This window comes from Euprymna scolopes, chromosome 1 (assembly GCF_053919585.1).
Source record: "Euprymna scolopes isolate OS-2025 chromosome 1, ASM5391958v1, whole genome shotgun sequence".
Taxonomy (NCBI): Eukaryota; Metazoa; Mollusca; class Cephalopoda; order Sepiida; family Sepiolidae; genus Euprymna; species Euprymna scolopes.
In genome coordinates this window covers 72,157,006-72,181,724 of record NC_136482.1, presented here as the reverse complement: position 1 = coordinate 72,181,724, position 24,719 = coordinate 72,157,006, and the positions used below count along the sequence as shown (strand labels likewise).

The 24,719-nt window shown below is 37.2% G+C and overlaps 1 protein-coding gene across 2 annotated transcripts in view; it reads left to right on the top strand.

Annotated features, from left to right (window-relative positions):
• The window catches only part of LOC145240221 (zinc finger BED domain-containing protein 5-like), a 51,600-nt gene that overhangs the window by 22,349 nt on the left and 4,532 nt on the right, over window positions 1–24,719 (top strand). For both annotated transcript variants that reach the window (XM_080103885.1, XM_080103837.1), the window contains exon 2: window positions 10,419–10,582. In XM_080103885.1, the coding sequence (XP_079960011.1) occupies window positions 10,419–10,582 (164 nt within the window). The remainder of the gene's footprint in view (window positions 1–10,418; window positions 10,583–24,719) is intronic.

Sequence of the window (24,719 nt, the reverse complement as noted above, 5' to 3'; positions counted from 1 at the left end):
TCTGATTTATTTAATTTTTCTGATTTTACCGGATTTCTTTCTTTTTAATTCTTATTTTGCACACATTATGATTTTTGTGATTAGCATTTTTTAGCAATAAATAAATAAATGAAGTATGAGTGAAATGAGTCGTCTGCTATTTGCTATATTTGCAGCCGGTGTTCCGAAAACTTTATTGGGTAACTAGCATGGGTGCCCGGCGTTATCAAAAAAACAAAAAAACAAAAAAAAAACGTAAATCTTTTAAAACTTTGACCGCTATTATGACCCCTTAACATTTATTGTTTTGATCTCAAATTAAGTTATTAAGTTAGATCCATGTCCAAAGAATCTATATCTAAAATTTCAAGTGTTTAAACCCAAAATTGTCGGAGGAGTTTGGTAGAGTTCTCAAAGGTCAAATCGTTGAACTTTGACCCCCTAACAGACACATTTCTGCCCAAAAAGCAATCAAATCAATTTTCCTAAATCTCAGTACCCTGTATATCAAATTTCGAGTCTGTAGACTAAAACTTGACAGAGTTATTGCGTACAGAAATGTACACAAACAGACACACAGATACTTTTATAGATATACTAGCATGGGTGCCCGGGTGTGAGGTGTATGTTGAGCAAAAAAAAAAACGGTCAATTTTTTTAACTTTGACCCTTATTATGACCACTTAACATTTATTGTTTAGGGTTCTAATCAAGTTATTAAGTTAGCTCCATGTCCAAGGAACCTATATCTAAAATCTCACAGTATTTAGACCCAAAATTGTCGGAGGAGTTTGGTAGAGTTCTCAAAGGTCAAATTGTTGAACTTTGACCCCTTAACAGCCAAATTTCTGGCCAAAAACCAATCACATTGATTTTCCCAAATCTCAGTACCCTGTATATCAAATTTGGAGTCTGTAGACTAAAAATTGACAGAGTTATTGCATAGGGAAATGTACACAGACAGACACACAGACAGACAGATACACAGACACGTTCACTTTTATAGATATAATAGACTAGCATGTGTGCCCGGCATTGCCGGGTGTGAGGTGTATGCTGAGCAAAAACAAACAAACAAAAAAATGGTTGATTTTTTTAACTTTGACCCCTATTATGACCACTTAACATTTATTGTTTAGGGCTCTTATCAAATTATTAAGTTGGATCCATGTCCAATGTACCTATATCTAAAATTTCAAATGTTTAAACCCAAAATTGTCGGAGGAGTTTGAACTTTGATCCCTTAATCGCCAAATTTCTGGTCAAAAGCCGATCACATTTATTTTCCTAAATCTCAGTACCCTGTATATTATATTTCGAGTCTGTAGACTTAAAATTGACAGAGTTATTGCGTAGGGAAATGTACACAGATAGACACATAGACAGATACACAAACATGTTCACTTTTATAGATATACTAGCATTCTGGCCCGGCGTTGCCCAGGTGTTTCGAGATGTATGCTGAGCAAAAAAAAAACAAAAAAAAAAACGGTCAATTTTTTTAACTTTGACCCCTATTATAACCCCTTAAAATTTATTGTTTTGGGCTCAAATGCAATTATTAAGTTAGATCCATGTCCAAGGAACCTATATCTAAAATTTCAAGTATTTAGACTCCAAATTGCCGGAGGAGTTTGGTAGAGTTCTCAAAGGTCAAATCGTTGAACTTTGACCCCTTAGCCGACAAATATTTGGCCGAAAACTGATCACATAGATTTTCCCAAATCTCAGTACCCTGTATATTAAATTTCGAGTCTGTAGAATAAAAATTGATAGAGTTATTGCGTAGGGAAATGTACACAAACAGACACACAGACAGCCAGATACACAGACGGACAGATACACAGACACGTTCACTTTTATAGATATACTAGCATGGGTGCCCGGCGTTGCCCGGGTGTTTGGAGGTGTATGCTGAGCAAAAAAGACAAAAAAAGCAGTCAATTTTTTTTAATTTGACCCCTATCATTACCCCTTAACATTTATTGTTTTGAGCTCAAATCAAGTTATTAAGTTAGATCCCTGGCCAAAGAACCTATATCTAAAATTTCAAGTGTTTGAACCCAAAATTGTCGGAGTTTGGTAGAGTTCTCAAAGGTCAAATCGTTGAACTTTGACCCCCTAACAGACACATTTCTGCCCAAAAAGCAATCACATCAATTTTCCCAAATCTTAGTACCCTGTATATCAAATTTCGAGTCTGTAGATTAAAACTTGACAGAGTTATTGCATAGGGAAATGTACACAGACACACACACATTCACTTTTATAGATATATAGACTAGCATGGGTTCCCAGTGTTGCCCGGGTGTGAGTTGTATGCTGAGCAAAAAAAAAAAAAAAAAAAAAAAACGGTCAAATTTTTTAACTTTGTTACCCTTATTATGACCCCATAACATTTATTGTTTAGGGCACTGATCAAATTATTAAATTAGATCCATGCCCAAGGAATTTATATCTAAAATTTCAAGTGTTATGACCTAAAATTGTCGGAGGAGTTTGGTAGAGTTCTCAAAGGTCAAATCGTTGAACTTTGATCCCTTAATCGCCAAATTTCTGGCCAAAAACCAATCACATTGATTTTCCCAAATATCAGTACCCTGTATATCAAATTTCGAGTCTGTAGACTAAAAATTGACAGAGTTATTGCATAGGGAAAGTACACAGACAGACCCACAGACAGATACACAGACACGTTCACTTTTATAGATATACTAGCATGGGTGCCCGGCGTTGCCCGGGCATTTGGAGGTGTATGTTGAGCAAAAAAAAAAAAAAAAGCGGTCAATTTTTTTAACTTTGACCTCTATTATGACCTCTTAACATTTATTGTTTTGGGCTCAAATCAAGTTATTAAGTTAGATCCATGTCCAAAGAACCTATATCTAACATTTCAAGTGTTTAGACCCAAAATTGTTGGAGGAGTTTGGTAGAGTTCGCAAAGGTCAAATCGTTGAACTTTGACCCCTTACCAGCCAAATTTCTGCCCAAAAAGCAATCACATCAATTTTCCCAAATCTTAGTACCCTGTATATCAAATTTCGTGTCTGTAGACTTAAAATTGACAGAGTTATTGCATAGGGAAATGTACACATACAGACAGACATACAGACACACAGACAGACAGATACACAGACACGTTCATTTTTATAGATATATATCTAGATAGATTGATAGATATAAATAGACTAATAGATTAAGCAAAAATATATATGTATACATAAATATGTATGGAAACAATTTTGTGTTTACTATAAACTTTTTTCGCAAATATTATGCAAGTATAAATCATGTAGAATATCTGCATGAATATAATTAAAGGTAATAGTTAACTAAAGATGATTATCCCATTAAAAAACCGAAGCAACTAATAGGGAATTAATTAAAATGAATGTTTAAAAGAATATGCAAATTAGCTAGATCGTTTGCTAGTGAATGCAATTACACAACCAAGATATAAGAAAATTGTATTTTCTTTTTAAATAAATATGGAAATCAATGTACACAAAAGAAAACCGAGTTTATAGGAGTATAGACTGATAGAAGAAAGATAGATGGATTGAGCATAACCATGGCTACTGAGAAAGAAGGAGGCCAGAGAACATGACCGTGTGACATCATTTCCAAATCAACATGTAGGTAAAGTGTACCTAAAGTTTCCTGTGTTCAATCATGTGGTCATGCTAATAGGCATAAAAAATATCGCTGTGGTATTTTTATGGAGGTAGTTCAAACGTCCATGTATTTTCTTCTTCTAAAGAAAAATTATCCATTTGGATAATTATTATAATTGCACATTGGGATAATTTTTAATCTAACAAAATATAGTAAGTGAAGTTATTTTTTTTATTTCTATCAAAGAAAGTCGAATATTTCTTTTTATTTATTTTTTTTACTGCAAAACAAACAATTTTTATATGAGAATAGTTTTCAGTCTGTTCTATTAATAATGAATAAAACTTTTCATTGAGTATTTCCAAATATTTTAAAGTTAGAAGCATAAACTGTTTTATTTCGTCCCTCATATGGATAGCACATTTCCTGGGTGCATGAACTATCGGATGGTTATTCTCCTGCAAAGTTACCAATCCGATGAAATTGATCTGGATATGTTCCTATCAGGTCTTTTGTGAGGTTGATGGTAGGTTTCCCAAAGTGGGCTCCACAGAGCCCTGGGGCTCCGTGAGTGAGGCTGAGTGGCCCCAGAATATCCTTCTTAAATAGGGTCAAATGCTTTATATGGAAAAATTAAATGGCTGCAGACATTTAATTTTTGCTTTTCTTTTTTTACTGGAAAGAGATATGATACCTAACAACAGGTGTGAAGAATTTTAGAATGGTTCATGAAAAAGAAAAAAATATAGATTAATAAAAATGAAACAATTTTTGATTAATCAAAAACAAAACATGGTTGTAAACATGAAAATATAATAAAATCACGAACAGAAACAACTAATGAGCAAGTACATGCAAATGCAAACTTCATCTTGGCTATAGAGATGACAGTTATCTTCCTTGGACCAATTGGAAGCAGACAGGAGTTGTTTCCCCTGAGGTCTATATAAACATGAGCATGCAGCTCGTGACTCTTGTGATTAAAAAGTAGTACAAATATGACCTTGTACAACATGCCATCCATTTCAGAAAAAGGATTTTAAAAAATGGCCGCTCCTGCTATTTATGGATTGGTAGTCACGTGAGGTAACAAGAGTTGGGGGAAATATGCAAATGAGATGCAGTCGGTTTTTCAAATAAAAAGCCAGTGTGTGTGTGTGTGAGAGAGAGAGAGAGAGAGAGAGAGAGAGAGAGAGAGAGAGAGAGAGAGAGAGAGAGTGCGTGTCTCTTTGGCAGAAGTAAGTTCTGACAGATGAGTGCTGGGGTTTGATACTGAGAATTGTAAGAAGGAAAGCATAACGGTTGGGAATTCTTTCTTTGGACTTTACTTTCTAATAATGCCAACATATTTAACTGCAACTCCATTTGGCAGTTTGTGGAGACTGATGAGAGTTGGCTGCAAACCTGATGTTAACACATCCATGGGCAGAGACTGAATAAAAAAACGTCTTGTATGCACCGGCTCGACGCAGGGCTTACGGTTGAAAAAAAATAAAATAAAATAATAATAATAATAAATGATTGCGAACCAATGGGAAGTTTTAGTGCCTTTTAAAAAACCATTGACTTCCATTGCCACTGGGAGTCCCTGGAAAAATATAAAAACCCAAGATTTTATGAACCAGAGAGAGTTTTCAGCAGGATGATTCAAGAGGAGAGTTCGTCTCACTACGTCAGTGAATGTACGGACGGATTCTGTCATCAAACCTTAAGAGATATGAAGAAGAAAAAAAGAAAGAAGACACTAGTGGACTGAAGCTAATTCTGCTCCCATGTTACGAGCCGAGCACCTTCATTTACTGACTGTTGCCTGATTAACACCTAAACCGATAATTGCAAACTAAATGAACATTCTTTTTTGTCAATTTCTCTCCATGCTAGCCTTTCTCTCACACATTCACGAACATTCTTCTCCACCACTCAAATGAACACTTTCCACTTACAGTCCATCAATAAATAAAGCTGCTTTTCTCACTTTTAAAATTGAATATCTGTCTTATTTATTTTATAGAGTCAGATAATTGCATGTTAAAATACAAACCTGATCAAGCCATGGGCCATAAGTTTAAAGGAAACTATCCTCCAATTATAAACAGGCCACCAAAATTATTTTGTTGAATGTCCACAAAATAATTTTGGTGGCCTTGATGAAAAGTTGCCAATTAGACTTTTTATAAAGATAAAGAAAAAAACAAGTGAAGCATGCGTGGTGCACAGTGAACAAGGCATAAAAAAAACAAGACTAAGTCCCCTCCCCCATGAGATGTCAAATCTTGGTGAAAATGAACAAACGGTGCAGTTTTAGGCCTAAGATATATAAATTTGAGTTCTGCATGATGCATAAAAAAAAACGACTAAGTCCACCATTTAGCCCCAAAAGTCTCCAAGGCCTTAACATATTTAAATTTGAGTTCAGCACCATGAAAAACTGCTAACTAGACATACACAGAAAATTTTGGACAAATATGGTAAAATAGCCCAAAAAATGGAATGTTTTTATTAGCCCTAAAAGAGCCCCTGGGGCACACCCAAGAGTTATCGTGAAGTATAGACAAACAAAATTATACAGAAATCAGTTAATTACAACTTTTCAGAAAATTTTATAAAAATCCAAGGTATCAATTTTTTTTAATAAGCACAAAAGTGTCAATTTTAGCCATTTTAACCTGAAAGGCACTCTTGGGGATGGGCAGCCGGAGTTTTCCTGGAAAATTCGTTCTGTTACTTTTCTACTCATATCATGTTTAATGTTTATACAAAATTTTTAAAAATTCCAAGGTGTACTTATTGAAAAAAATGTGGATAGACAAACATACAAATGAACAAGGGTGAATTTACAGGTCCAGAATGACGAGTATAATAATGTTACAAACAAAACCGAGTGTATTGAAAGCAAGAAATTGACAAACGAATGGGGTTAAGTTGTTCAAACGTTTATTTAAAGTTTAAAACGATCGTGTTGGTGTGTCAGAATAGTTTTGGTGATGGCGGTGGCTACTGTCTGCTGACAGAATGAAGTTCACAGTATGGGTCACATTAGTTTTGGTGACGGCGGTGGTGGTGGCTACTGGTTGCTAACGGAGCGAAGTTCACAGTATGGCTCACATTAGTTCGGGCGATGGCGGCGACGGTGGCTACTGGTTGTTGACTGAGCAAAGTTCACAGTATGGCTCACATTGGTTTTGGTGACGGCGGTGGTGGTGGCTACTGGTTGCTAACGGAGTGAAGTTCACAGTATGGTTCACATTAGTTTGGGCGATGGCGGCGACGGTGGCTACTGGTTGTTCACTGAGCAAAGTTCACAGTATGGCTCACATTAGTTTTGGCGATGGTGGTGGCGGTGGCTACTGGTTGCTGACGGAGCAAAGTTCACAGCGCAGCTCACATTGGCCTAACTCTTGTTTGTCGAGAAGGCTGATGCATGATGCGGACGTAGGTGAAGGCAAAGGGAGTTTTTAATCACTGGCTTGTGTTTTGTTTTTTAATTGTGTTTGTTTTTTGTGCTTCAATGTGTTGTGGAGAATTATCTGTTTGGTGTATGTATGCATGTGTTATATCGATTTTAAGCTAATAAAATTGTAAATGTAATCTAGTCGGTGTTGTATGGTTGAAGTGTTTTGTGAAATAGATATTCATGTTTATGTGCTGCAGGAGTTGTGTTTACTGCGATGTTTGTGTTTTGTATTTTGTTTTTTCTTTTGATGTGCAGCCTTCTCTGGCGGTTTTCTTTGTTGAAGTGATGTGCGAGCTATTGATGTGTGTATATGAAAAACTGGGCTTTGAAGTTGTCATGTGCATTTAGTGAGTCCATTTGCATTGTATCGACGAACGGCTTTGTCTTAGCATTGCCATAATTGTCGCTGTTGCTGCTGTTGCTGGTTTCTGGTTTATTCATGTAAATATGGATATGCGATATAACAATAAGTAAAATCTAATGACCCTAACAAATAGTTCTCAATGTTTAGAGTGTGTGCACAGGTGAAGAGGTATTTATCTTTATGCAATATAAAATAAAAATAATTGGAATTGGAATCTGTACGAGCCCTTTATAGTCTCGCACAAAAACACGCGTTCACATCTCAAGCCATTTTTCTTGTCATATACATACGCGCACACAAACATACGTGCGCACATACACACACATGCATATACTCACATTCACATGCATACACGCACATGCTAACGTACACACATATATGCACACATATGCGCACACGTACGCACACATGGGCAACGTCACTTCCCCTTTAAAGAAAATCCACACATGTGCAAAAAACCACCGGAAACAACTATAAAAGCAAGAGACATAAGCTGCTCCGCCTTTTCAATTCGGCTTCCGACCTGAGAGGTCAACTGACCAACCGGTCCCTTTCGGGGTGTGCGCCTCACGTCACCTGCTACTATGTGTGGGGCAAGAGTCAACAGATAGTATGTACACCTTACACACTTTCTATCTCCATGAACTGGATTGACTTTCCCTCTCGCTCTACAACAATAGACTTTCCCTCTCACCAGTTAACAGCGAGAGACGCACGCCAAACTAAACACGTGCTGTACCCTTTTCTTTCATTTGTTTCTTCACGAAATAAATCCTAGTTCGTTTAATTCAATTTAACACATTGTTTGTTTTTTTCTCAATTCAATTCATTTTTCCTATTTTGTATGACTGGGCGATATGTATAATATATGCACCGGTCCCGCTACAAATCTCACTCTGAAACGTTTAGAATCATTGTGAGGTTGGTGAAATATTTTTTTTTAGTTCATACTAGATGCAGCCCAGATCTGTTGTTTTGGGAAGTTATTCCAATATTTGATCATGTCTTGTTTAGGGGCTTGAAATAATTAATAATAATTAATAAATAACATGAATATATGGCTGAAAACAAAGAAATACAAAGAAAGTCAAGACAGTTTGAATGAACAAAGTGAAAGCAATGCTCAGTCTGTTGAAAAATCGACAGTGAAGAAAAAAGTGAAGTGTGGAAGTTTCTAAAAAGAGAAAATATGATAAGAGTTATTTGTGCTTTGGATTTACTTGGACGAGTAATGAGGAAGAGCCCTGCTCTTACAAGCAATAGTCTCTACCCAGCTAAACTCAAACGACATTCTGAAAAATGACGCCCACAAGTTAGAAATAAAAGTATTGATTATTTTAGAAACAAATGTCAGGAAATGAAAGCAAGGAAAACAGTTTTCCGATCTTTTGTCAGGGATAATCATAACAGTGCACTTATTGACTCTTAAAGAATTAGTCTTAGGATAGTAAAGCAAGGTGAAGCCCATACAATTGCTGCAAATCTAATAAAACCTGGTGTAAAAGTGACATATTTTGTTGTGTCATTACCAAAATATGTTTTTGGTGTAACAAATATAAAATAATGGGGACAAAAATAAAGCAAAGTCTTGTGAAATTCAAAGAGAAATATCTTATGTAGTGCGTAAATAAATAAACTTGGAAAAATAAAGGCAAAGGTAGCAATAAACAAAAGGGAAGCAAAATTTTAAAAAAATGCGCAAATGAAAACTAGGCCAGAAAAGTGTATCAATTTAGTCAAGTTTTATTAAAAAACAATAAAGTGCTAATTGCTTTTATTTACAAAAACAAGGGTTAAAAATTAACCTTAAGTACCAATTGCAAAAAGATAAAAAAAAAAAATAGAACATACAAAAAAGGGGTCTCTAATTGAGACTATTCTAGAATTAATTCTATCAACTGGAATGACAGTTAAATTTATCATCCAAACGATAGTAACAAATTAAAGTGGGAAAATATTTGTTGTCCCTTTTAAAATAATAATTCAAAAAACAGTTTTATTTGATACATAAAACCCTGAAAGGCAAGAAACATGCAAAAAAGGGTCACTAAAATGTTCTTTTTTTTTTAGTCTTTCTTTAAGTGATCCTCTCTCAATCTTTTAGAACCTTCTGGTTCTAATGTTGTTATTTTTTCTTTTAAAATAAAAATGTCTTTCTAATGAAAGGAATTTCAGGTAATATTGTTTTCCAAGACAGTCTCTTTCAAGTTCCTTGAACAAAGAGGGAATTTCCTATCCTTCTTGGGGAGCACATGTGCTGATAATCTGCTCATCTTCTTGTCTGATAGACCGGTGAATTTAATTTCTGTCTCTTACAGAAAAATATTCCAAAAAACAACCAGTTTCTTTGTTGGTCCTTTTGAGATTAATGGGTTCTCAGTTTGTAAGGCCTTGTTTCCCTGTAATTAACTGGCAATGAAATTGAAACATCTTTCTCTAGAGGAGAAAAACCCAGAACATAATGTTTAACTTCAAAACCTTTTTTTGACAGAGAACGAATTCAGTCAGCGCCCTCTCCTGAGACTGGAAAAACTTGAACTGAAAAAAAAAAAAAAAAAGACGGGCAAAAAGCCCTCTCCCTCTCCCACTCACTTCTGTCAGGATTGCTGTAAGAAGGAAGGTGTCAGCAGGATAGTAATGATGATGATAATGATGATGCCAGTCACACCGGATCAAGAAGTGTAAGCCCCACTCTACAAAGGCAAAAAAGCCGAACCGTCACCCTATATCCTGGCACCGCTTGATGGCTACCAGGATTAAAAATTAACATTCTCAAAAAAGATTTATTGTAGTGTATGATAGGCGAAAAATGTGTTCACTGCTTAGAATGTGTGCCCCTTTCTAATAATACCGTTTCTAAACATGTTAGTGATATGGCTGAGTTTTTCCAAGAGGAATTAATTAGAAGAGTAAAGCTAAGTCAGAATTTTTCACTCCAAATTGATGAATCCATGGACGTTGCTGACTTAGCTATATTACTTGTATCTGTTACATTCATAATTTCAGCATTGAAGAGGACATGTTATTGTGCAAGGCTCTGAAGATTCATGCAAGGGATGAAGACATATTTCAAGTAATTGAATCCTTTTTTGAGGAGCATGACATTTCATGGCAGAGCTGTTTAAGTATATGCATCGATGGAGCTGCAGCTATGGTGGACAAATATTCAGGTATTGTACATATTCACTGCTTCTTACATCGGCATGTCCTTGCAATTAAGTGCATGCCTCTAAATTTAAATGAAGTGATTGATGATGTAACAAAATGGTTAACTTTATTAAGGCCAGACCACTTAATTCTTGCATTTTTAGTTTATTGTGTGAAGATATGAAAGCCCTTATAAAGCATGTATATTACACACTTCCGTTCGATGGCTTTTTAAAGGGGAAGTGCTGGTTAGGTTTTATGAGTTGCATGAAGAGGTTTATAAGTTTTTGTCAAACCTGTAGCATGATTTAGCCTCCAAATTGAAGGACAAAATATGGATACAGAGACCGACTTATTTTTCAGATATACTTTCTCATTTAAATGAAATAAATATTTTATTGCAAAGCAATAGTTACATATTTCAAAGCTCAAAGTAAGATTATTGCTCTTCAACGCAAACTGAAGTTTTGGAATGAGTGCATTCTTGAAGGGAAATTTGACTATTTTGAACACCTTTGTGAATATCTACTTGCCAACTAGCTTTCTCTTCATACAGAAATAAAAATCTCTATCTCTCAGCATTTGTCTACAATGGTTGAATTAACGGGCAAGTATTTTATTTCTAATACTGAAAACTTTCTTTGAATTCAAAATCCATTTCTTGATTCCCAAAACACACAAGAACTGTCTGAGAGAGAAAGAGAGAGAGAGAGAGAGAGAGAGAGAGAGAGAGAGAGAGAGAGAGAGAGAGAGAGAGAATAGTTACTAGACATTTTAACCAACAAAGAGTTGAAAGCAAAGTTTAATGAAAGTGAACTTGCAATTTTTGGATAAACCTACTTGAAGACTGTCCAAACATTTTTCATGCACTTCCCAACAACTTATCTTTGTGAGAAAACATTTTCCTTGTATGCAGTTACTAAAACCAAATATAGAAATAAACTCAATGCAGAAAATGATATGAAACTGCAAGTTACTTCGATCATGTCCGACTTTGAAAAGCTTTGCAATGCTAAACAACAGCTGCACTTTAGTCATTAGATTTTGTTTCATTCTGAATTAGTTATTTCTCCTTATCAAATTCCGTTGCTATTTTTATTGTTTCTGATAGTTTTTGATATTTTGTACTCAACAGCTTTTTCTGTTATTAACTGACATGATTTTTTGGCTATCAATTTAAGAACAATAATAAAGACCATTCTTTAGTTGTGGTTTTCTTCAACCTATTCATTTTCATTGTTGATATCATTCATAATTTATTCTCGTATACATGCATTATGAGCATTTTTGTATATATTTTCATGGCTCATATCTCGAACATCCCAAAGAAGTAAATTTGTCAATGCTTTTGTGGTTGCTCCCTTTGGCTTAAGCCTTAAGTCAAGAAACCCAAAAATCGTTAGCTAGTCTTAAAATTTGGAATGAACGTTTTTCATATTTATTTCAGAAATTATCTAGTTGTGCTCCATGAAAAACCTTTGCCCTGCTCAGGGGTTCTATGGTGTCCTGATGTTTGGAAAACCGTTGATTATGGTATCAACTGAAAGAGCAAGTGAAGCAGAAGCACCTGCTGCATAATTGATTGAGGCACACTTTATTCATTAGATGAAGTAGTGTAGGGTAACTATCTTCAAGTCCCAAAGGGAGCGTAGTTTTAGTATAGTAGGTACCTGTGAGGTCACTAAATAAACTTAATGTGCCTCCATTCACCTTGTATGTGCATTGAACCTTTACAGATTCACCAAGTGTGTGATAGTGGGTCCGTTGTAAGCCATGAGTTTTTTTTGTTTTTTTTTTGCACCAGGATGTGGTTGTCCATTTTGATCTGCACATTCTGTAAACATTTGCTGGGATGTCTTAGATGTGCTACCATAGATGGTAGTGTCGTTAGCATAGATGTCTACGAATGATGTAAGGATGTGATTTGGAAGATCATTAATGTAGATCAGGAAAAGAGTTGGGCCCAGGATGAACCCCTAAGGGACTCCAGCATTAATACTGTGAGCTTCTGATTTTTGCCCATCAACTACTACTCTTATGAGCCTATCAGAGAAAAATGATTTAATAACTGAGAAGACATTTCCAGCTATACCATAGCTGGAGATCTTGTGAAGTAAACCTTTATGCCATACCCTATCAAAGGCCTTTGATATGTCAAGAGCAATTGCCCTAGAAAGGTTGCCTCTGTCGAGAGATTTGCTAATCCTATGAGATATAACTGTAAGCACATCTGCTGTAGATGTAGCAGAACGGAAACCATATTGTGTGTCACTAAGAAGGTTATTTTTGCTGAGATGGTTGATTACTTCTCTATATAACACAGATTCCAACAACTTACTCATGACGCACAAGAGACTTATTCGCCTGTACTGAGAGGGGGATGAACGATTACCTGAATTCTTAAATACAGGGCATACTGATGAGATTTTCCAGGGTGATAGGAAGCAATTCTCCTTAAGACAACGTTTAAACAGTTTTGTAAGCATGGGCGCTAGTTCTGGTTGAAGTTTTTTAAGTACTATAATTGGAATACCGTCAGTGCTGGTTGCTTTACTGGAATCAAGGTTCTTGATTAGCTTGGCAACATCATGTACAGATATATGTATATCACATTGCATGTTTTCTGATACAGGAGGAAATATTGGGGGTTGGCGGCCTTGGTCGCAGAGGGTAGAATTAGCTGCAAAGTTCTTGGCAAAGAGTTTGGCTTTGTCTGATGCTGATGAGATTACCTCAGGTCCATTGATGATAGATGGGATAGAGAACACGCTTCTGTTCAGGATTCTGTTTGCTATTTGCCAAAACTGGTGGGAACCAAGCTGCTGCTCAGCTACTTTGGACTTGATGGACTGAGCATATAACTCTCTTGCATTCTTTATTACTTTCTTACAATGGTTGCTGGCAGTCCTGAAAGCGGCTTTAGTTTCCATACATCTATTACGTTAGAAGCAGTGGAAAAAGTGATTTCTGTGCGCAATAGCAGCAGCACATTCTGGAGAAAACCACGGCTGGCTGTTAGGTTTTTGCTGGAACTTTTTTGAGCGTATGAAATGGTCTATACCTACAATTAACCATTCCGTCAGGTCTGATACTATAGAGGACACATCCTTTTTAAACATGGAATGCAGGGGAAGATCCGATATAAATGTACGGAAACTGTCTCAGTCAGCCATAGTGTATCGATATACTGTACAATGGAGAGGTACATCTGAGGACTTATTACATTTCATTTTTATCTTAATTGATACAACTGAGTGGTCGGAAGATCCAAGAGGAGACAGAACGGAAACTGAACATAGTTCAGGGCAAGTAGTGAGAAAAAGGACTAGGAGAATCACATACTGGCCATCATTGTTGGGCACACGGGTTGGTTCGTGAACAATCTGAGTGAGGTCATAAGCAATGGAGAAATCATGACAGAATCTCCCCTCATCATCGGTCTTGTTTGAGTGGGTCAACCATTCCACATTGAAGTAATTCCGAGTATTTTGTAATTCTTACATCTAATACTCGTCTCTGAACTTGCATTTTTGTGCCTGCAGTTTGCATCTTGCGAGAAAATCATCAATGTTCTTGGTTTCTTCCTGTATGTAGTTTTGCAAGTGGAAGAATGCAATTCAAAAGTTTGTTTATGGCTCTATTTTTTCTCAAAACTTCTCCCAAATTTCTGCTGGGTTGTGCCTATCAGCTTCGTTTTTGAATGACCACAAATTATACCACCTTAAACCCTTCTTTCCAGATAATAAAAGAACTTTAATCGACTTGTTTGTCCTTGAGGAGGTGTTTCACAGAGAAGTACAACCCACAGTGTAGTGATGTGCAAATTAAGTATAATTTACATATGAACAGATAGCTCATTGTTGAATGCTTACTTAGCATTATGCATAACATATGAAGACCCAGAATATGTAGATACTTGGATTCATTGCTTCGCTGCTAATGAGAGGTGAAAAAGTTGAAAGACAACAAAAACAATAGAGGGGAAAATGAAATCACCAACTTGTTCATGGCTAGCGCTGGTTGTGAAGCAATTACGAAGGTTGCTACAATGGTTTACCCTCAAGAACTAGAAGAAATGATTTTCGAAGAAATAAGTCAGGTTATCAAGGGAAACATGAGGCCAAAGAAAAGACTGGTGATTGCAGAAAGGACCAAGTTTATGGCAATGAAGCAGGAAGTGGACGCATCAATATTAAAATATTTACACTGGTTAAGAAGTGCGAGTAAATACTGTGAATTCAAAAAACTAGGAACGGAAGAACAGACAACAGAAGAAGAGTAAATCTAACTAAGATTAATTGAAAGTATACATAAATTGGCACATAGATATAAGCTAATGGAACAGTTACAAGTTACAAACATGCCCTTGAATATGTGACTAAGATTTGTACAACAGCAGGAATTAATACATACCTACAACAAAAATAAAAATAACGCCTACGAAGAAATAATGGCTAAAACGTATACAGTAAAAACGAAAAGAAAAAATTGTACATACTGTGGAAAAATTCATGGAATAAAAAAAGAAAAATTCCCAGCGTTTGGAAAAACATGTTCAAAGTTTTTAAAAAAGAATCAAAAAAGTATGTAAAACGAAAAATGTGGAAAGAATAGAGGATGAAAATAGACAAATTTTTAATGTAAAGAAGAATAATATACAAAATAATGGATCAAGAAATGGAGATACAAAAATAAAAATAAAAATAAACACTTGCGTTGTTGAAATGCAAATAAATACTGCCAGTGAAGTGACTATAATATCCAGAAACTTGTGAAGAAAAATGGGAAAATCGTTTTAAATAAAAGCAACATACAATTACATCAGTTTGATGCAATTAGGGGTTACTTTGAAGGTTCAATAGAACTAAAAGAAAAATATGAAGTAGTACCCATTATAGTTACAAATTGCCGAAAAATACATGGACTATTGGGGAATGACATTAAAAATAAATTCAACGAAGTTGATTAATGAGATATAAAAATTAAAAAATTATGAAGCTAGCCTGAAATTAAAAGAAAATGTCCCCCTCCCTACTACAAAGCGAAAAAAGTACCAGTGCATTTATTACTGTTAGTAGTAGCTAAGTTGCAAAAGTTAATAAAGGAAGACTTATTAGAACCTGCCCCTTCAGGAGGAAGTAAATAGATATCACCCATTGTGGTATTAAAAAAAAAAGATGGTGACTTGAGAATTTGTGGATATTATAAAATAGGGGTGAACCGTAAAGTTTGTGCCGACTCGTACCCTATTCTGAAAGTAGAAGTAGTTTTACATAAACTTGTCGGAATTAAAGTATTTTCGAAGATAGACCTCAAATTAGCTTACCACCAAATACCCATAGATGAAAATTTAAAAAAAAGTGACGACCATAAACACACCTATAGACCTGTTAAGGTGGAAAAGGATGCTGTATGGCATAAAAACAGCAAGTGCAATTTTTCACAAAGCTATTGAAAAAGTAATAGCAAATGTTGAAAATACCATCTGTTATGAAGACGATATATGGGTTGGAGATTTAAATGAAAATGTTTTAAAGAAAAAAACTGAAAATATACTTAACCGGCTAAGAGACGCTGGTATGACAGTAAATACAAAAAAATATGCAACCAACAGTAATGAAATATCATTTTTGGGTTACTCAATATCAAAGAAAGGGATCTCTCCAGATAAAGCACTAATAGAGAAAATTCTAAAAGTGGCTACACCAAAAAATAAAAAAGAGTTGAAGTCCTTCTTGGGTTGGTAAATTTTTATAGAAAACATGTATCAAAATATAATGAGTTGACAGAACCATTTGTGAAGTTCAGGAAAAAAAAAGCGAAATTCATTTGGTTAGAACATCAACAGAAAACCTTTGAAAACTTAAAACAGATTCTGGCAAAAAAGGCAATAGTACAAATCTTTGACCCTAAGAAGGACATAACTCTAACTACTGACGCTAGTGAGCATTCCGTATCTGGTATTTTGTCATAAGATGGTCATTCCGTAATGTACTTATCGGGGAGATTAATAACGACTGAACACAATTATTGGAATATAGAAAGGGAGGCACTCGCCATAATGTAGACAATAGATAGAGCAAGACAGTTCTTGATGGGGAAAAAATTCTTGTTGAAAAGTGATCACAGATGACTGGAATTTATTTTCAACCCAAGAAAAGAACTACCGAAAGTTACAACGTCCAGAATGTTATATTGGGTGATCAGACTGATTGCATTCGACTTTGAGATTGAGTATGTTAAAGGGAATATGATACCGCATGTTGATGCCTTATCTAGATTGAGGTTTTATAAAGAGGATAAGGACAAAAACGATGAGGAATTTGAAGATACATTCCTGCACCTTGCAGAAACCGATGTAATATCTGTAGATAAAATGGCTACTGAAACTACAAATGACCGAGTGTTAAACAATAGTGTTGAGAATAAAAGAGAATCGCTAGGGAAATTGTTCAATGGCTGAAAGACCATTCAAACAAATAAGACATAAACTGACTATAGAAAATGGAGTAACATGTAATGAAGACTTGGTAGTTCCCCCAGAAGCACAGAGAAGCATGGTGGCTGGGGTATTCAAGAGACATAGAGGACTATGTAAAAAGATGCAAAAAATGCACAGAACTCAGGAATTTCAAGCAAAAGAAAATACATGTGTGGCCCCGAGAAGCAGAACTGTGGAGCAGAGTATACATGGATCATGCCTATGTCAATGGGATAAGACTAATATCAATAGACGCATATTCAGGTTGGCCTGAAGTGGTGAGAGTACCTGATAAAAAAAAATTACCACCGTAAAACAAATATTAAGAGTAATATTTTCAAGAAACAGGATACCGAGAATATTGGTGATGGATAACACGCCAGAATTTGCGGATGCTGATTTGCATGATTGGCTAAAAAAAATAGGATGCAGACTTTACAAAACCCCTCCCTACCACCCTTAAAGTAACGGGATAGTGGAAAGGATAGTCCAGATGGTAAAGAAGGATATAAAAGCATGCTTGCAAATGAAGGAGAAAATCGATGCTTTCCTACTAAGACTATTACTAAATTATAAAACAATTCCACATGCAGGCAGGCTAGAAAGTCCATCTGCCCTTATGGGTAGATAATTAAGATCCCCTTTGACTATATAGAAATCAGAATACGGAAACTGAGACAGCAGAATTTATTGTGCAGAAAGGACATAATACTGCAATATTAAATAAAGAAAATCAAAACAGTGTTCTAGCTCATGCTGACCAAATAAAATCCCAAGGAGAACAATCGGATGGGGAAATGCCTTCAGAGCTGTCCATTATTGACATAACAGAAGAGTTACTGCAGAATGAGACTATGGAGGAAGAAGTAGAGAGGGACGAGTTAGAAGAGGAAGAAGTAGAATGGGACAAGGCAGAAGAGGAAGATCAGAATATTCAGAAGGAATACTGCAATTATAAGGAAAGACGTGATAGATCCAGATCTCCAAGAGAAAGGAGAGATATAAGGGAAGATGTTCAGGAGGGCACAAAAAGAAGTATAAGAAGTACTCACGGCATTATAGGGAGATGTAGTGATATGCAAATTAAGTATAACTTACATGCGAGCAGATAGCTCATATTTATAAACTGACACCAACTATAACAGGTGGTTGTTGAACACTTACTTAGCATTATGCATGACATATCATGCACTGCTTGAAAATTTGAGGGATTTCACCAAATGTGACACTTCTCAGCACATGAGTGGTTCACTCATGTAATTTGACATCATTGTTATTATTGTTTTGGATAATATAAAGTCATGAAAAGAAAGACTAGATAACTTACGGTTTCATTCACTGAGTTTCCAATATGACGTCCTTTGTTTATAATAAATACACTCCAAGCTTCGCGATGGCTGGTAACAGAAATACTCCCAAACTTCAGAGCAACTTACCCGTTCTCTGTTTATGTCTACCATAACATTCCGTGTTCATTTTTTTTATTTTACTGCTATCAACATGTCAACATTTGGGTTAGTAGAGTAATGAGAAACAACATGAAGAACTGCATCCGAAATGAACATTTATGTATATGTATAGACCCAAGACCACTAAATAAAGCTCTTACCTGTACTAGATAATTTACTCCCAGAATTTGCTGACTTGTCTGTGAAATGGATTTTGGCATCTAAAATTAGATGAAGTAGGAGTAGCTTGACAACATTTGCTAGCCCATATGGCTGGTTTCATTAGAAGGTATTACCATTTGGCATTGCTCCGGCTCGAGATATTTCAGAGGGTGCTATATAACAATGTGGCTGACTTGGAGGGAGTTGTCAATAAAGCAGATGATCTTCTTGTTGTGGGAAAAAGGGAAAACCATGGAAGAAGCACTGGTAGATCATGACATAAAGCTCAAGAAACTGTTGCAGAAATGTTGTGTATGTGGGATGTGATCGAATATGGAAAAAAATGAATCTGCAACAAGCATCTACATCATTCCTGGGGCACATGATGATCAGAGAGGGGGTTACATCCTGACCCTGAGAAAGTAAAAGCCATAAGGGATATGTCCTGCCTTAAGACATAAAGGGAGTGCAGTCATTGGGAGGATTTGTGAATTATCTGGCAAATTTTCTACTTCACATCTCTGACGTAATTCGAAATTTAACAAAGACAGATATGCCATGGACATTAAAATAAAAAAAACTAGTGAGTAAACAGGCATGGGAGTTGCATTGCTATAAGAAGGTCAACCTTTAGCCTATATCAGTCGAGGGCTTATAGACACAGAGACTAGATATGCAAAGATTGAAAACGAACTGTCAGCAGTAGTACATGCATGTGAACGATTTCACCAATACACAGTGCTGGCCGATCATAAGATAAGCTGTTTTTAAATTTCCCCTCTTGACAAAATTGCAAACCGGAATGCAAACGGATTTTCCTTTGCGTTAGAGGATTGAACTGAAGCAGTATACTTAATATGTACAATACGTGCGTACTAAACTAAACCACCTTTGTTACCTATATACAATCGCCTATACTGAATCCTCATCGGCTCAAAGCTCTCTGTATCCCCAGACTCTTAATTTCTCAAATCTTATATCACCAAGACATCCTTCTTAATTGATACAAGAATCCTCCTGAGCAGTTCAACATCCAGTGATCATATATCCAATCCTCATGAAATTGCTTATATCACCCTGAATATTACCTTAAATCTTTATTCTATCCCTAAGCTAAGTAGAACACCTAATAACACTCTAGTCAACTACTTTTAAAATTAGATAAACCCAGTTTCAATATTAGAAGTACATCGTCCCTCACCTTGACTACGGACTTGTGCAATAAGTCATGAAACTATTGTACCTAAAATTCCTCTCCAAACTACAAAATACTGCTGCTTGTATACTAAGCAAGTACCTCCTATAGATACTTTACCTCCAAGATGACTGCCTTGTCTGTTTTGCATGACAAACCTTATTATTTTTTACTTAAATTCTCTTTCTCCTGATCACTAACAAATCAAACCTGCTCTACTTCCTAAGTTGACACTAAACAAATCCGTCTCACGTAACTTAGATGGGTCCTTGCTCTCCGCCCTTGACCTTAACAAACTCGTAAATCGATACCCATTAACACCTAAAATTTCCTAGGCATGCTCCCGATTATAACTCCCAACCCATAACCAAGCTTCTAAGTAAATACTTACTAGCCTTAGTCCAATACATTGACTTAAAGTAATCTATAATGAACAGTAACCATTAATATCTCTTTATTAAGAGATAGTATTGCAATAATTATTACACAAACTAAACCGGTACTCATTGAAATAAAAACTTCCGGATATTAAGAGAAAGGCGAAGTCATTCTCCTTAGTTGTAGTCTAAAGGCAACTTACTCAAATTGTCTAAAATTCCATGCATTCGTATACAATACTACTTATCCATCCATCTATACTTTAACTATACTTACAGAATATGCAATAACCTATATCTATCAGGTATAACTGTACTCCATATCAAATGTTCTCTTGTCTCTATACTGAGCATATCTAATCTTTCAGTCTTACTAAATGTCCGGTTTGGGCACCAAATCAGAATTTCTAATAGAAAGTAGATCATACTCTAACACTTTATCCTAATCCTAAACCTACTAAACCATATCTAACCATACATTCCTAAACCTACTAAACCATATCTAACCATACATTGCTAAACTTACAAAACTATATCTAACCATACATTAACTCGACTCTCTCGATCCAATACTGTAGCAAATTTAACTGCTTCCACTGCATGAATTTTTACGTATACCCTCTCTCAGTATAAATGAAAATGGACAGCATAATAATGCCCTTTTTAAACCACACTTGAGGAGTGAAAATCTTCTGTAGAAGCTAACCTAAATGCCCGATTTTTCCAGGAGATATTAACCTAAATAACCAATAAATATTAACTACCCATGCGGGGTCGCAGAAATACCTGGATTAGGACCCAGGCGCGGGGCGAACCCCCTCGGAGCTGATGGACCCGTAGGTCTTCCCAGGCCATCCGTCTAGGAGAAGGAAAACTCTGAAACTAAACCTAGGGGAGGGAGGTCTCTTCAGTCCTGGACGACAACCTTCCTAGAGCTGGTGACTCAAACAAATCACCGGTTGGCAAACCTAAACTGCTTAAGGAGGAGATAGACTCTGTCTATCGCTCGGCTTTCATACTCCTTCTTTGCCTATTGACCAGGCGTAGAGGTACTATCACAGGGACTCGCTTGAATCACCCAGTGGTTGACCTTGTTTCCTGACTAGGGTAATGAACGCCGCTTTTCCCCACTCCTGCCACATCCCATCCCCCTAAACTGGACACAGTGGGGTGCTTCAGTGCCATATATGTCTGTGCAGTTGGACTGGGCTGGCTTTGCCTAATGGATTGAGGGTACTGGATTGACAGTTCCTGGCTGCTGTTTCCGACTGATAGTACAGGAGCCCTAACTCTTTGGTAGCGCTTAGAGCGGCTGCTCCATCAACAGTTGTAAAATATCGGGATGTTTGTAGTGCCATGTCGCGCATGGAAAAGGACCCTGCACTCATCCCCGGTGGGCTTTCCTGAGGCCACAATCCTGTGGGTGAGGACAGCTGATGGTCTACTTGTATTGCATGTCTGGTATTCTGCACAACTACTTGTCCAGCACCCCCTCACTCATCCACCCTAACTGAAACTTTTAAATAAAATAAAATGAAATGACAGCTCAAGCAAAAGTTACGTTTAAACCAGGACCAAACTCAAAGAAAACCAACCTGCCTCCTCCCTTGAGGCTTGCATTTACTAATATCCGCGGGCTTAGAACTAACTTAGATGATGTTGAGTCATTTCTCCTTGTAAACACCCCGGATATCTTAGCATTAAGTGAAACTAACCTTCACTCCTCCATACCCTCTAACCACTTTTCATGCCTGGTTATCTCCCACTCTACCGTAAGGACTCGGACAGACATATGCATGGACTTGGAGTCTATATTCGAAACACCCTCCCCCTAACTAGAGAAATAAAACTAGAATCAGAGGGCCAGGCCTTTATGTGCTTCAGACTAAATATGCAACACAATATTAGCTACTTATATTTTCTCTACCGCTCTCCCTCAAACCAAGACTGTACCCTAATAAACAAAGTCTCAGACAGCATAGATATAGCACTCTCCCTCGATACTAGCGCACAAATACATGTATTTGGTGACTTCAATGTCCACCACAGTAACTGGCTAGGATTCTCAAATCACACAGACGTAGCTGGTAGCGCCACATATAGCTTCTCTATATCTCATTCCCTATCTCAGATGGTTACATTTCCGACACGTTTCCCAGACCAGCACGATCAACATGCCTCACTTCTAGATCTCTTTCTGACAACAGTTCCCAATGACTGTACAACAAATGCCCATAGCCCACTCGGGAATGCTGATCACGCTGTGATAATGGTAGAAATCAGCCTAAATTCTCGCCCTAAAACTGAAGACCCACTACTCAAAACAACGAGGTATTACAAAAAGGCTGATTGGGAAGCCATCAGGGAGCTCATCAGAGATGCCCCATGGCAAAATATCTTTACTCTTCCAGCGGAACAGTGTGCAAATGAGACAACTGAATGGTTCAAAACTGCTATTGAAGCACATGTTCCCGCACGGAAATACTATAGCAAGCCCCACTCCCCCCAATGGTTTACTTCTGCTTGTGCAGCTGCCATTTGTCAAAGGCAGCATGCGTTCCGCAGATTCAACCAACATAAGTCCAGCTCAAATAAGCAGAAGTTTATAGAAGCTAGAAATAATTGTAAGAGAGTGATAGACACAGCTAAGTCAGATTACTCTGAAACCACCAGAAAGCGCATCGAAGCACAGAAATTAGGAACCCGGGATTTTTGGAAAATCTACAACAGCGTAGTTAATAATGGACAGTCAATTATTCCCCCACTAACAAACAATCATGAGGTTGCTTGCACGGCAACTGACAAGGCTAATCTGCTTGCCAGTCGGTTTGCCTCAAACTCCACACTGAACTCGGTACACCACTCACTCCCTGATTTTCCTCTGCGAACAGACGCCACACTTGACGACTTGAAAATCACCCCTTCTCAGGTACATGCTATTATAAAAAACCTAGACACCTCTAAAGCATGTGGACCAGATCTCATCCCGGCTGTGCTATTAAAAAAATGCTCTGCCGAGGTTGCTCCAGTTCTGTCCAAACTTTACAATAAATGCCTTAACGAATCTTGTTTTCCCGACTGCTGGAAAACCGCCTCTGTGGTACCAGTCTTCAAGAATTCTGGTGAAAGAACTGACCCACTAAATTATCGCCCCATTAGCCTCCTCCCGCTTTTCGCCAAAATATTTGAGTCCTTAGTTAATAAAGCCCTAGTCCAGCACCTAACAGCTGCTAAACTCTTGACTGACAAACAATATGGATTCAGGCAAGCCCGTTCAACAGCAGATATCTTAACTGTAGTTTCTGAACGTATATACCGTTCATTGGATAAAACAGGGGAGGGTAGAGCGGTGGCCCTTGATATATCTAAGGCTTTTGACAGGGTATGGCACGATGGTCTTCTAAGGAAAATTAGATCATATAGAATCACTGGAAGAATTCATAACGTAATTAAATCCTTCTTAAGTAATAGAAAAATCAAAGTTGTCCTCGACGGACGTACATCCAAACAATATGACATAAATGCGGGAGTGCCTCAGGGGTCTATCCTTGGACCTCTATTGTTCCTGATATTCATAAACGACCTCCCTGATAATATTGTTTCGGAGATGGGTATATTTGCCGATGACACCACTCTCTATAACAGATATGAGGGGAAAACAAATGAACACATATCCAAGAAAATGGCAGAAACACTAGAGGATGACCTCCAATCCGTAGTGGAATGGGGACAAAAATGGTTGGTCTCATTCAATGCTGCTAAGACTAAGCTTGTTTCCTTCAATAACTACAAGAAACCTTCTCTACCACCAATAGCAATGGCCAAGAACACATTCCTGAAAGTACTTCTTTTAAACTCCTCGGCCTAACGTTTACAGGGAATATGAACTGGAATAGATACATTGAGAGCATTGCCAAGGCTGCTGCAAGGAAGGTTGGCTCCCTCTACCGTGCTAGAAAACTACTTACGCCTGCCAGTATCCTATACCTCTATAAGGCAACCATTCGCCCATGTATGGAGTACTGTTGTCACATCTGGGCTGGTGCATCTGCTGCTTGTCTCTCGCTCCTGGACAGGGTTCAAAAAAGAGTCGCAAACCTGATAGGTCCTGAACTGTCATCTGGGCTTCAACCTCTGTCCCATCGACGAGATGTTGCATCCCTCTGCCTGTTCTACAAATACTTTAATGGTGAATGCTCTGACGAACTGCAAACACTTGTACCTCCCCGACGTAACTACCCCCGACAAACCCGACAAGCTACTAAGTCTCATCCCTTTACAGTGGAGATCCCTAGGTGCAAGAAAGCCTTTTACTCCAATAGTTTCTTCCCCAGAACTGCGGGTCTTTGGAACTCCCTTCCGGGATTCTGCTTTCCCAACTGCAATGATATGCAGAAGTTCAAGTGTAATGTTAACAAACATCTTTCTACTCTTCTCCCTTCATAATGACCCCGCTAATTAATTCCCTAATAGTAGCCCCCTGCTTCAAAGTGGCAC